General features: G+C 33.0%; 1 protein-coding gene across 2 annotated transcripts in view; it reads left to right on the plus strand.

Annotated features, from left to right (window-relative positions):
* Positions 1 to 12034, plus strand: part of LOC141668091 (autophagy-related protein 8C-like) — a 68708-nt gene extending 56674 nt beyond the window's left edge. The window contains exons 1-6 of one of the 2 annotated variants that reach the window (XM_074474784.1): positions 8868 to 9004; positions 9225 to 9302; positions 9413 to 9468; positions 10566 to 10618; positions 11572 to 11690; positions 11814 to 12034. In XM_074474784.1, the coding sequence (XP_074330885.1) occupies positions 9266 to 9302; positions 9413 to 9468; positions 10566 to 10618; positions 11572 to 11690; positions 11814 to 11923 (375 nt within the window). In that variant the 5' untranslated portion in view covers positions 8868 to 9004; positions 9225 to 9265 and the 3' untranslated portion in view covers positions 11924 to 12034. Of the gene's footprint in view, positions 1 to 8867; positions 9005 to 9224; positions 9303 to 9412; positions 9469 to 10565; positions 10619 to 11571; positions 11691 to 11813 lie in introns of those variants that run through there. The other variant, XM_074474785.1, reaches the window with a different exon arrangement.
* The last annotated feature ends 264 nt before the right edge of the window (positions 12035 to 12298 follow it).

The raw sequence follows: 12298 nt of genomic DNA on the forward strand, positions 1-12298 counted from the left end.
AAGGTTTTCTCTGGAAAAGTCAGTAATTTTGATTCAGTGAATATTTCCATGCTTAACATGCTATACATGCTAGTTATAGATAAATTTTATAATTTCAGTGACCTTGTCTTGTTTGAGTTAGGTTTTAAATTAGGTGAGTTAGCTAAAAGAGGTAAGAATGTATATTATGCTAGATTTTTCATGTTATTGGTTAACCACCTCTGTGAAGAGATTGTGCTTGAGAACCCAAACAACAAACTGGTTTGTTGGGTTCAAGAGAGAAGACTCATTGAAGATTTGAACAGGGCCAATCATCACAAGGATGTGCCAATGTTCTACTTTCCTGTAATGCAGGCACCTCAAGTAAGTGAGGTAAGTTCATCCATCCCTACAACTATTCCAACCTCCACTATTTCTTTGAATTCAGGAGTAGCTATGGCAACTGTGTCAATGACCAAACAGTTGCCTACCAAAGCCTCCAAACCTACTACTATTTCTAAATCTAAATCAAAGAAAACCCCCTCTGGTATCTCTCAAAAGATGCCAGTTGAAAAACCCACCAAAGCCAAAGAGCGGAGTGTGAAGGAGGGTAAGTTAGGTGAGGGAAGGGGTGAACATCAAAGAAACCCTAAGAATAAGGTTGGAGAGTTGAGTGAATCCCATCCTAGCCACACTGCAGTTTCCCAATAAACTGCAGTGCTTAAAAAGGATAAAAGCTCACTTCTAGCTGCATCATCCCAAAAGGATGTAGTTATTGAACAAAGCTCTCAGCCAAGAGCACAGGCCAAAAGGGTTAGGGACACAAGCTCACCCCAAACTTATACAAGAAAGAAGAAATCTAAAACCTCTGGGGATGCACAGGGCACAAACACAGTGCAAACTGGTGCTAAAGACACAGTCCATGCACTCTCTCAAATTCAGTTTGATGTGGCTCTAATAAATGTGGAGTCACAGCCAAAATCTCTAGTTATAGAAGCATCTCATACACCATACTCACCAACAAACTCTCTGGAAGTGGATATGATAAACACTTCAATTCCTGATTCCCCTTCTTTAACTCTGTTGGGGAAGCCAAAACTCAGTACAAGTGAGCATCATCTTTTAGATGATTTGTTGGCTCACTTGCCAATTCTTTCAGAAACTATTGTGACATATGTGCCCCAAATATCTTCAATCAGCACAGAGTCAACAATAGTTTCTCTTCCCACCTCATTCATTTCTACTCTCTCGACGGATATTGCTCATCCGTCGAGTAGTGACTGTATCCCGACGGATAAGCCTAACAACAGTTATCTGTCGGATAGCATTACCACTCACTCGATGGATATCACTCATCCGTCGAGTATCTCTGCACAACTTCAAACTTCAATTATTTCAAGTGCAGAAGATTTAGTGGTTGTACAGTCACTCCTAGGACTGAGAGAGGAGAGTGTCTTGAGTGAGAGGCTGGGTTGCTCCCAGGCAAAAGGAGAGGAAATGAGTGAAAATCAGCAATCCATTGATTCAGGATTGGCAAAAGGGAGTGAAAGGAGTCCCACCTTAGTAGGTGAAGGTGAGGGTGTGAGGGTGGGGAGCCAGGGTGAGACCCTGATGCAACAAAAGAGAGAACATGAGAGAAAAGCATGTACATAGGGTATAAGGGTGGATCCAGCCATTGCTCATGAGTCAATGATTGTGGATGATGCTGAAAAGGAAAGACAATTTCAGCAACATTACAAAGCTGCAATTGATAACATTTCCTTGGATGCTGACACTTTTACTCATCCTGTGTCAGCCTATCAATTGTTGGCTGCTCAGGGCAATGAGGAGGCAGAAAAGACTTTGAATCTGGTGCATACTTCAGAATCTCTACAAAGGGATAAAGCTGCTGTCAATTTAATTTCTTCTACAGCTGGTGAGCCATCTGAGGAATTTGGAGTAAATTCTAATGATGATGACTCTATTTCATTTGATGGAAGCATGAACTTAGGGGGAGATGAAGGCCCAAGTTCTATTCCAGATTTACCTGAATGGGCCTTGACAAAGGAGTCCACACCAGGATAATTTAATGTATCCTTGGTCAAACAAATCATGTTTATCCAACAGGCCATTCAGAAGTGCTCAAATGCTGGTACCAAGGCTATTCTTCAAGCTCATCTAGATTCTCTACATCTATTGAAGCTACAACAATTAAGACGGAATCTGAGTGTAGATGAACTCAAAAAGGATATAGCTGACTTGAAGACCTACAATTCGGAGAAGCTGGATTCAGTCATGCCATATGGTACCATGCAAGATCTATTACTAAGACTGAGAAGAGAATCAGATGCTGAAAAGAAGCTGGCCAAGTTGGAAGACAGAGTTCAAGTTATTGAAAATTATATGGCCACCATTCTTCAAAATCAACAGTCTCAGACCAATCTTCTAATACAACTGGCTAAAGCACAAAGCCTGACTCCTCAACTTGATGATAACAAAAAGGGGGAGAAAGAACCAAGTGAGGGGGAGAAACTTCAAATACAAATCAGTAAAGTAATTGTGCCTTCAATTACTGTCTCAAAGCCATCAGTTGCAGATGGTATGGATCTGATTCAAGTAGCAGCAACAAACTTGAAAGTTGCTGAGAAAGAAAAGTTGAGTTTGATCAACAGAGAGAAGATTGATGAGGAGATATAGAAGAAGTTCCAACTTGTCAAGGAGCCAGTTAAGTCAGCCATCCATCACTCTCAAGTCAAGCAAATCAGTGTGAATGAGATGAGCATGAATTATCTGGAAATAGGACAATCTTCCTGCATCAAGTCTCCAAAGACTGCAATGATCCTTAAACCAAGGGTAAACTATTCAAAATCATCATTGAAGAACCCCTTGGATACTGTGTATGAGACACCCAAGCCTGATGAGAAGAAGCTTCTGTCAAGATTAATTGTTTTCTACAAAGATCCAACTGATTCAGCTTCTAAAAAGAGGATTGCTAAGATATTCAGAAATGGGAAGGAAATTTGGGTAGTAGCTGGACATCCTCAATTTGCTCAAGCAAAGAGAGAAGAAAAAGCCAGATTGAAGCAGGAAAAGAAGCAAGCTATTCTAGATGCAAAGAAGGCTAAACAAAAGAAAGAGCAGATTGCTATCTTGGCCAAGCTACAGGCTGTAAGTTCATCTCAACAAATTCCCTCTCAACCATCTGAAGCTACTGAATCAAGGGAGCAAGTTGAAGAACAGAAGAAATCTCCAAGAAAGAAAGAATTGGCTAAAAGAATAAAAAGGAAACTGGATATTGTTGACAAGGAATTGGGAGATCAATTTCCTAAGGAACCCACACCAACTACAACTCAAGCATCAAAGCCCTCTGTGGTATTTGAAGATATAAGGGTGGTGGATCCCTACAGGAATATTCATGGTGAACCTATTGTGCCCAAGGATGAGCCAATAGAATGGGATAACATACCAATTCCTGACTTCAGTCTACCAATCCTTAACAAACCAAAGAGGACAAAGTCAAGGACAGTCAAGAAAGTGAAGCTGTCACCCCTCAAATCCAAATCTGTAGTCAAAGCTCAACCCAAAGTCAATAAGGGAGACTACTTGTACTTGTGTGACATCAAAGAATTTTCTGATCTAAACCTCTATCTGGATGAACTAGATGAAGTGAGGGGAATTTATGCATACAGAAACCTACCTGAAAGGTTAGTGTTCAAGTACAAAGGAGGAAAGGAGATTCACTGGCCACTTCACAGGATTCTTCAAGAGAGTCAAGCTGTACTGATTAAAGTTTATTCATCCTTCAAGAAGAACTTTGGGTTCAATGTCACTGCTAGAAGACTAGTATTGAAGAAGATTGAAGAACTAAGGAGTGTTAGAGCTAAAGATGCACTCCCAAAGACTCTAATCATCCCATACACAGGGAGAAGAGTGCATCTAAGGCCCTACTGGCTGATGGAGTTCATAGATGACAAAGGGGTGAGAAGATTCTTCATATTAGAAGACCAATAGAGCATCTCCAGCAATGAGACTCTCTTGGAAATGCAAGAAAAGCTAAATCTCTCAGAATCTGATGAACTGGAATTCCACAGGCAGCTCCAAAATCAGATTGATGAAAACAACAGGAAGCTTGGAAGAAGATCCAGACCTTCAAGAAACTAGAAAAATCTGCTCAGGCTAGAGGAGCATCTTGAAATGACTGTGAGCCAAACTTTGTACATTTTGATTAATTGAAGCACTTTAAGTATTATCTATTTTCTTTTAAAGATGTATGTTTAGGGTGTTTTGTTATCATCAAGTATCTCTTAATTTATGACTACAATTCCAGTAGACATAAATTGAGGGAGATTGTTGTGCATATGTTGTGTACTTGATGATGACATAAACAAAACACCTAAGTAGATTTTACTTAGTGAAATAATGTAGCACTCGACGGATAAGAATTATTATCCCGACGGATAACTCATTATAGTCCCGACGGATAATGATTTATTATCCATCGAGTGAGTACCTTATGTAATAATAAGTTTGTAGCACATTTCTGCATACACCTTTGTATAGAGTCTGTAGTAGCATATAAGTCATGTGGACTTTAACTAGATATGCAGAATAGGTTGATTAATTGTACATAGATGATGTCTTTTAATTCTGCATAAGTAAAATGAAGTCAAGTGCCTGATTGCTACCCGACGGATAAACTACAAAGCACCCGACGGATGATCAACAACCCGACGGATGATCAACAATCTGACGAATGATCATGAAACCAACAGATAAAGAATTGAAACATCAGTTGACAGTGACAACTGGTCACATGCGTCGGGATGTATGCAAATGGAATGAGTAAGCCTATTAACTGGGTAATAGAGAACAAAGTAGCAAAGCATAAAAACTGATAGTTTTTATAATGATTCTATCTTTTGACTTTGTAATCTTGGTAATATATAAACCAAGAAGTAGCAAATAGAAATGTAGATCTGAGATACAAAAAGTGAGAAACATTTGTAAGCAGAACTATTAGCATTTCTCTGTATTCTCAGTAGTTCAAATTTGTAAGCAGCTGTGAGCATTCTTGCACACAGAGTTCTCTCGATATAATATATATCTCTGGTGGATTAAATCCACCAGAAAGTTTTTAAAAACTCTTGTTTTTAATAACTTATATTTTGATTCACTTAAATTTTTATTCCGCATTGTGCTAATCAAAACACTTATATTTGTATTCGAGTTTGAACATTTTTTATTTTAAGAAAAATGTTCAAGAATTCCATTCAACCTCCCTTCTGTAATTCTTGCTATATGGTTAAGGGACTAACAATATATATATTTCAAATTTAAATGTATAAAATTTTTCATTTCGAAAAAAATGATAGAAATTATACTCAAAGTACTTCATTCTTGGTTATGACGTGTTAAAATATTTTGATACATAATTGTATATTATTTTTTTCTAACCGGACTTTATATCATAAATAAATTATTCTAAAACTAGTATTATATTTGTTACATTTTTTTTATTTTTTAATGTACTTATTTTAGCAAAATAGAAGGTAAAATCTGCAAGATTTATGTTCAAAATTTTTAAAAAATGATATCAAAAATTTATATGAAATCAACAAGGGGTGTCAAATTTATAATAAATTTTAAAATTTCTTATTATTTTTTTTGGGACACAAGAAAATTAATTAGAAAAAATGAAAAAAATCACTGCTTCCGCAATGATTCATTACGGAAGGAGAGGAAATTCGAATCATTACAGATGGAGAGGAAATTTGTATAATTCGTGCGTCACTGTTGCGTTGGTTGGTGGGAGAATTAAATAGTTCTTTCACAATTATTTATTGCGGAAACATTAAATGTACCTTCACCAACCTAATCATTGCGGAAGGAGTATTAAATGCATTATCACCAACCTCCTTTTTAGAATTTTTAAATATAAATTACTTAAAAAATTTACAAAAAATTGAGAATAATATAATTCTGGTCAAAAAAATTATACAATTTATTTTCTAAAATAACAATATGTAAATTTTTTTCTAGAATTTTCTGAAAATATTTTTTATTATTCTTTTTTTTATTATTTACTCTAGTTTTCATATTTAAATTACTTCAAAAAATAATAAAAAATTAAAATTAACGAAAATTTAGTCAAAAAAATACCAATATTTTTTTCTCAAAACTTTTATTTTTCTACATTTTGTCCGGAATTTTTTAAAATATTTTTATTTTCCTCTTTTTATTACTTAATTCGAATTTTCAAATTAAATTATTGTAAAAAATCATAAAAAATTAAAAATAACATAAATTTACTTGTGGAAGAAGAACAAAAAATTTCATTTGTTTTAATTGTTTGAAATTGTCTCGATTATACCTATTTTTTTAGTTTTAATCAAATAAAAACTGTGAATTTAAAAAAAATAATTAAAAGTTCTCGTCTTCCGCAATGAATCATTGCGAATTATTGCGGAAGGATTGGTTGGCTTGAAATAAGCCCCGACCAACCATGGTTGGGGAAGGGCATCCATACAAAACAACCAATTCAAACATAACTAACAGCTAATTGTCAGGACCAATGTATCTAGTAATCATATGTCATGTTTGAAAATTAGTTTTTTTTAATAAAAATAGCTTTTTAAATCAATTTAGAGGTTTTGATTAAATAAATTTTTTAATATTACTATTTGATAATTACCTTTTTAAAATAGTTTTTTTATCTCAAAAACTAATTTTGAAAAAAATACATATTTTTTCATGTGATGCAAAAAATTAATTGAAATAACTATTTATAAAATAATTTTATTCGAAATAATTAAATTTAATTAACTAATCAAAACAATTTACTCAATCAGCCAATCACCCATATTTTCAAATTCAGCTACTCAAACTAAAATTATGAAACGGTGTATAGCTCTGGAAAGTTTCCTATTGTCAAAGGATCAGATTTTTTTTTAAATATTCTTCAAAAACTAAAATCAATTATTAATTTAATAATGTATAATAAAAATTACCCAAAATACCTATGCCTTTAAAATTATTTTTAAAAACACTAACGTCTTCAAAGTAATTTATAAAAATATTTGTAGAGTCTTACAACTTGTTATCCAATATAATTTCAAATTTTAAAATATATTGACTTTAAGGTTATATTAGTTGCCTTTCAAGTTTGTAACCGAATTAATGTTAAAATCAATATTGAATTTCAGATGTTGTAAATCATATTTTTGAAAATAAAACTTCAAAAATTATATTTTTGAAAAAAATTTAAAAATGACAATATTTTTGAAACAATTTTTAAGAAATATAATATTAAAAAAAAACCTCTCTTAAAAATATGTTTTGTACTACAAAAAGAGAAACAAACTTAAAAAACTAGGGTTGATCATCAAACCGCACAAACCGCCCGCACCGCCTCACACCGCATCACAAAATGCGGTTTTTAATTTTTTGTGGTGCGGTTGCGGTTTGATTTTTTGACAAACCGTGTGGTGCGGTGCAGTTTGCGGTTTGATTTTTTGACATTGCGGTTTAAACCGCACTACAATTTAATATATATATAAATTAATTTATAATATATATGTATATAATGTATATAGAGATATATTTATATATTATATATTCATTTATTATTTATTATAATTTTGTGTTATAAATACTAGCTTACATATTACAAATTACCAACATATTTTATTTTTAATCAAATATATATTATTTTTAGTTTTCTTATTAGCTAAATTTTATTTTATTTATATGTAAATATTATTTTTTTGAATAAATAAACTACACAAACCGCATCACAACGCACTGCATTTTCATGATATGGTTTTTGCGGTTTTTGAGGTTACGCGGTGCGGGTGCGGTTTAGAATTTGATCAAACCGAACGTATGGTTTGGAAATTTGATCAAACTGCATGTGCCGGTTTGAGAAAAAAAACGTATCGGCCGCATCGCGATGACACAGCAGAAAACCATTTTTCTCTACAATCTCAGAAAAGATGAAGATTACTTCTAGACTTGTAGTCTAGATATAGATATATATGCGTGATTGAAGGCGGTGGACAACACACACGTTTTTCTCTTATATATCGGGGGTGTGCATGGTATAGTTTGGTGCGATTTTTAACATTAACCGTAGCCGAACCAATACATACGGTTCGGTTCGGTTAATTGCTATTAACCGTCACCAAATCATTTAAAATATTTTTTCGGTTTCGGTTTCTATTCCGTTTTTTTTAAAGATTTTTTATTTGTACAATATTTTGTTGGTAATGTGTTGGATAAAAAAATAACATCAAGTTAAATAATAATATTACATTAATCACCAAAAATCTGTCACTTTAGAATTCGTTAAATAAAATTGATATATTTAATTTATAAAGTTATTTTTTGAATGTATAATTAATATTATCTTAACTAATAGATACGAAATATGATAAAAATATATCACAACAATGAAAAAAAAGAGTATATATCACAACATATGATAAAATTGATTATATACATATTAAAAAAATTATGATTTATTTAGCAAAAAAATATGATTTAAAAGTATTTACATATTAATCTTAATTAATTTATTGTATTATACTATACAATTATACTAATGTTAAATAAATATTTAATTAATAAAATATTAGAATCGGGTTATGATAATATACACATGTATATATACATAATATTATATATATATATATATAATGTAGCGGTGCGATTAATTTTGGTTCGGTTTTGATTGAAAACCGGAACCGAAACCGCACCGCTAATTCGGTTTTTGTTGGTTCGGTTTTTTCGAGTTTTTTAGCAGTTGGGTTTTTTTCGGTTTGGTTTATCAGTTTTTTTCGGTTTCAGTTTTTTCTTTCTGCTCACCCCTACTTATATATATTTTTTTGTCAGGTGTAAATAAAAAGAAAAAAAAGATAATGATTAGGTATTTAGATAAAATATAATAAATGATTAGGTTCCGTGAGACTCTTTAGACTTCTTCTGCACTGCTCATATCATATATATACAACTTTTCTAAAGTTGAGGGTTGTGATAAAAAAGCATCTATTTACTTCATCCTTCGAAAAAGGTTAGTTCTTTCTTCTCTAGCTCATAATAATCGCAATTCTTGTTCTTTGTTGGTTTTTAATTCAAGATTTTTTTGGGTTCTTCACAAAATTGTAATTTAATACTGGGTTCTTGATTGATTGAAAAAAGATTGCGTCTTTAGTTAGAATTTAGAAAATCTTTGTTGCAGATTGTTATGTTCTTTGTTTTTTTGTAAGTCGTTTTGATGATTGATTGTGTAGGCATCAAAGATCAGTGATTTGGTATTCTAATTGGGGATTTTATGGCAAAGAGTTCATTTAAGCTGGAACATGGTCTTGGTATGATCTTGAGTATACAAGTTTTGTTTCTTTTCTGTTAGGTGATTGATTTGTTGTTTATATGTAATTGAATGGTATTACTAAGTCTTTTTTTTGATTATTGTTTGCAGAGAAGAGGAGTGCAGAGGCTGCTAGGATCAGGGAGAAATACCCAGATAGGATTCCGGTGAGAGTCGAATCTTCGAAGCCTTTATAATTTGTACTTGCATGAAATTGTTTGCAAAGTTACGTTTGAGATTTCTATAAATTATGGAACGTTTGACTCGTATTTTAGTTTTAAGTAGTAGTTTTTCTATTTATTTATGTGGAGGCTTATTTGAATGTATTTGAAATTGTCACTTGTCAGACAACACAAAGGAAAAAAAGACTGATATATTTGTAAAATCTAACTTGCCACTGCAGCTAGTGATAAGACTAAATTGTTTTCTTCGCGTCATATTGTAATTTGTTCCAATAATATCATTTTTCTTGTCTTGACTTGCATTATATCGTATTACCTTCTTTAATCATTGTCCGTGTTCACAGTCCTTATTAGAATTAAAACAATTAAGGTGGTAACTTTTGAGTAAAATGGTATTGAATTAGTCAGGAATGAAACACTGTAAGGATTAGTTGACATATATCAGAGCCCAGGCTCTCTTTGGAAATATCCTCGCTGCTCTTTAGAGTAGAGGTAAGGCCTGCTTACATCTCGCCCCCTGCTTTACGAACGGGCTACACTCAATATATCGGGTTTGGTTTGAGAGGATGGTAGAATCCAGGACCGTGCATTATATCTGCAGTAGCGGCCAATTCTATCTTTGGGTTAGTGGTAAAATAAAGAAAGCACGGGGGTTCAAAGTGCCTTGGACCTTTAGTGATTTCAGTGGCTAATTAAAAGAAATATCACTCGTATATATGTAAAAAATGAAGACACTTAGTCAAGTCTCTGCTTATATGTTGAGGGCTACAAGATTGTAATTTCTTATTCAAGCATCATGCTTTTTTGGGTTTGTGATTGAAATGAAATATATTTAATTATACTTAGTTTGTATTTATTGGATAAAAGGAGAGGAGATATGTTGAATATAGGTTCATGAATCTTAGCTAACCTTCTAATCTAGATAATAGAGATTTACTTGGCATGTATTTTATGATTTCGTTACAGGAAGATCGATCCTTTGAAATTTCTGTTCTGTCTACAACTTCTGCTTAATTTACATTGAGTTTCTGGATATAGAACTCAATCTGACTTTTATGTTATCCTGATCTTGTGAATTGAAGGTCATCGTGGAGAAGGGGGAGAAAAGTGATATACCTAACATTGACAAGAAGAAGTAAGTCTTTCTTAATGTCATGAACTAACTCAGATTGTTAGGTAGTTAATTGTTCAGTCTTTGTTGGCATGAACGAGCTCAGATTTTTTGGTAATTAATTATTCCTTGCTAGCTACCACTTTCCTCATAGGTAAGATATATAACATGTTGGCAGTTCTATTTTTGTTATAATATTTAGTTGACATGTGCTTTTACTCTTGCTCTCTTTGCTCTTAGTATAGCTGTATAATCTATTTTATATTTTTAAAAGATTTAGTTTTGCAATATTGTATGTGTACTGTAAGTTTTTACTTCCAAAATAAATTCGATTTTAGAATAATGTTCAAGTCAAAGACTTGATCATTCTTCCTGTAGAAAGGGAGCTAGAATGATTAAAATGAGACTTGTTACCGGATGGTAGGTATATTATTTAGAAGGTAAACATAGTTCAGGTTTAGTGAAGCTGAGGTATCTGTCAGAAAACATACTATTTAAAGTAATAGTTGCAGTCAACCAGAAGTGCAGGCTGGAAAATACTTATGAGAGTCGGCATACAGCGCGGGTACCATCCTTAACAAAGTGGCTAATTTACTTTTTGCATTGTGCAAAACTCGGGATAGTGAGCGGCTTTATGCTAATTAAAAAGCACCCCCTCTCTATACCTGTATATCTCCTATATGCATATTTATTCTTGCAGTTCTTTTTTTTTTTGAAGTTGTGGTTGTGTCAAATGTCAATTGAGTACCGACTGTTACCTGTAGAAATATAAATTGTTATAAACATCTTACAGACAGCCCTTTAGGTTCCTTGAGTATAATCTGCTTGGCTATCCACTAGATACAACAAGATCAACAGGGATGTTTGCTGTAAATATGTTTGTCAGAACTGATTGTTCATATGCACAAAACTACAAATACATAAGTGTAGTCTATCTTTGCTGATGTTCAATCTGTTTTATTTGTAATAAATTTTAGGTATCTTGTCCCATCCGATTTGACTGTGGGACAATTTGTTTATGTTATTCGCAAGAGGATCAAACTAAGTGCGGAAAAAGCAATTTTCATATTTGTGGATAATGTGCTGCCACCAACAGGCAATTACTGGACTCCTTACTCATATTTTATAAATTGACAGTCGTATTCATTTTTACAGCTGAGCTTGTATGCATCTTGTTTATAAAACACTCTTCCTCTATATGTTCTGTTTGATTTTTCAGGGGCGATTTTGTCTGCAATATATGACGAGAAGAAGGATGAAGATGGTTTCCTCTATGTCACTTATAGTGGAGAGAACACATTTGGGTCTATATTTTATGATACCCCTTGACAGTCCTGCAGTTGCATTACTTTTAATTGTATATAATCTTCAAAAACATTATTGTACTTAAAACTCAAAGTTTTACTTCATGCTGCAATATAATATTTCATTCTTATCATATTTTCTTAGTCACAGTTTTAGTTATTTACATCAGGCACAAGTTTGTTTAGTTTGCGAGATCTTTACTGAAGGAATTATGCTTATACCTAGCAATTAGAATGTGGACAGAAATTTGAAAATGACCAGCTGGATAAATTTGAATGTCACTTGTGTCCCCTCGAACTATCAACTTGTTAGGGATACAAATAAATGAATTTGGAGAAGGGATGTTAATTTAGACAAGTCATGTCCTAATGCCTATGAGGACATGATTTACATTTTCAT

Source organism: Apium graveolens, chromosome 6 (genome assembly GCF_009905375.1).
Source record: "Apium graveolens cultivar Ventura chromosome 6, ASM990537v1, whole genome shotgun sequence".
NCBI lineage: Eukaryota > Viridiplantae > Streptophyta > Magnoliopsida > Apiales > Apiaceae > Apium > Apium graveolens.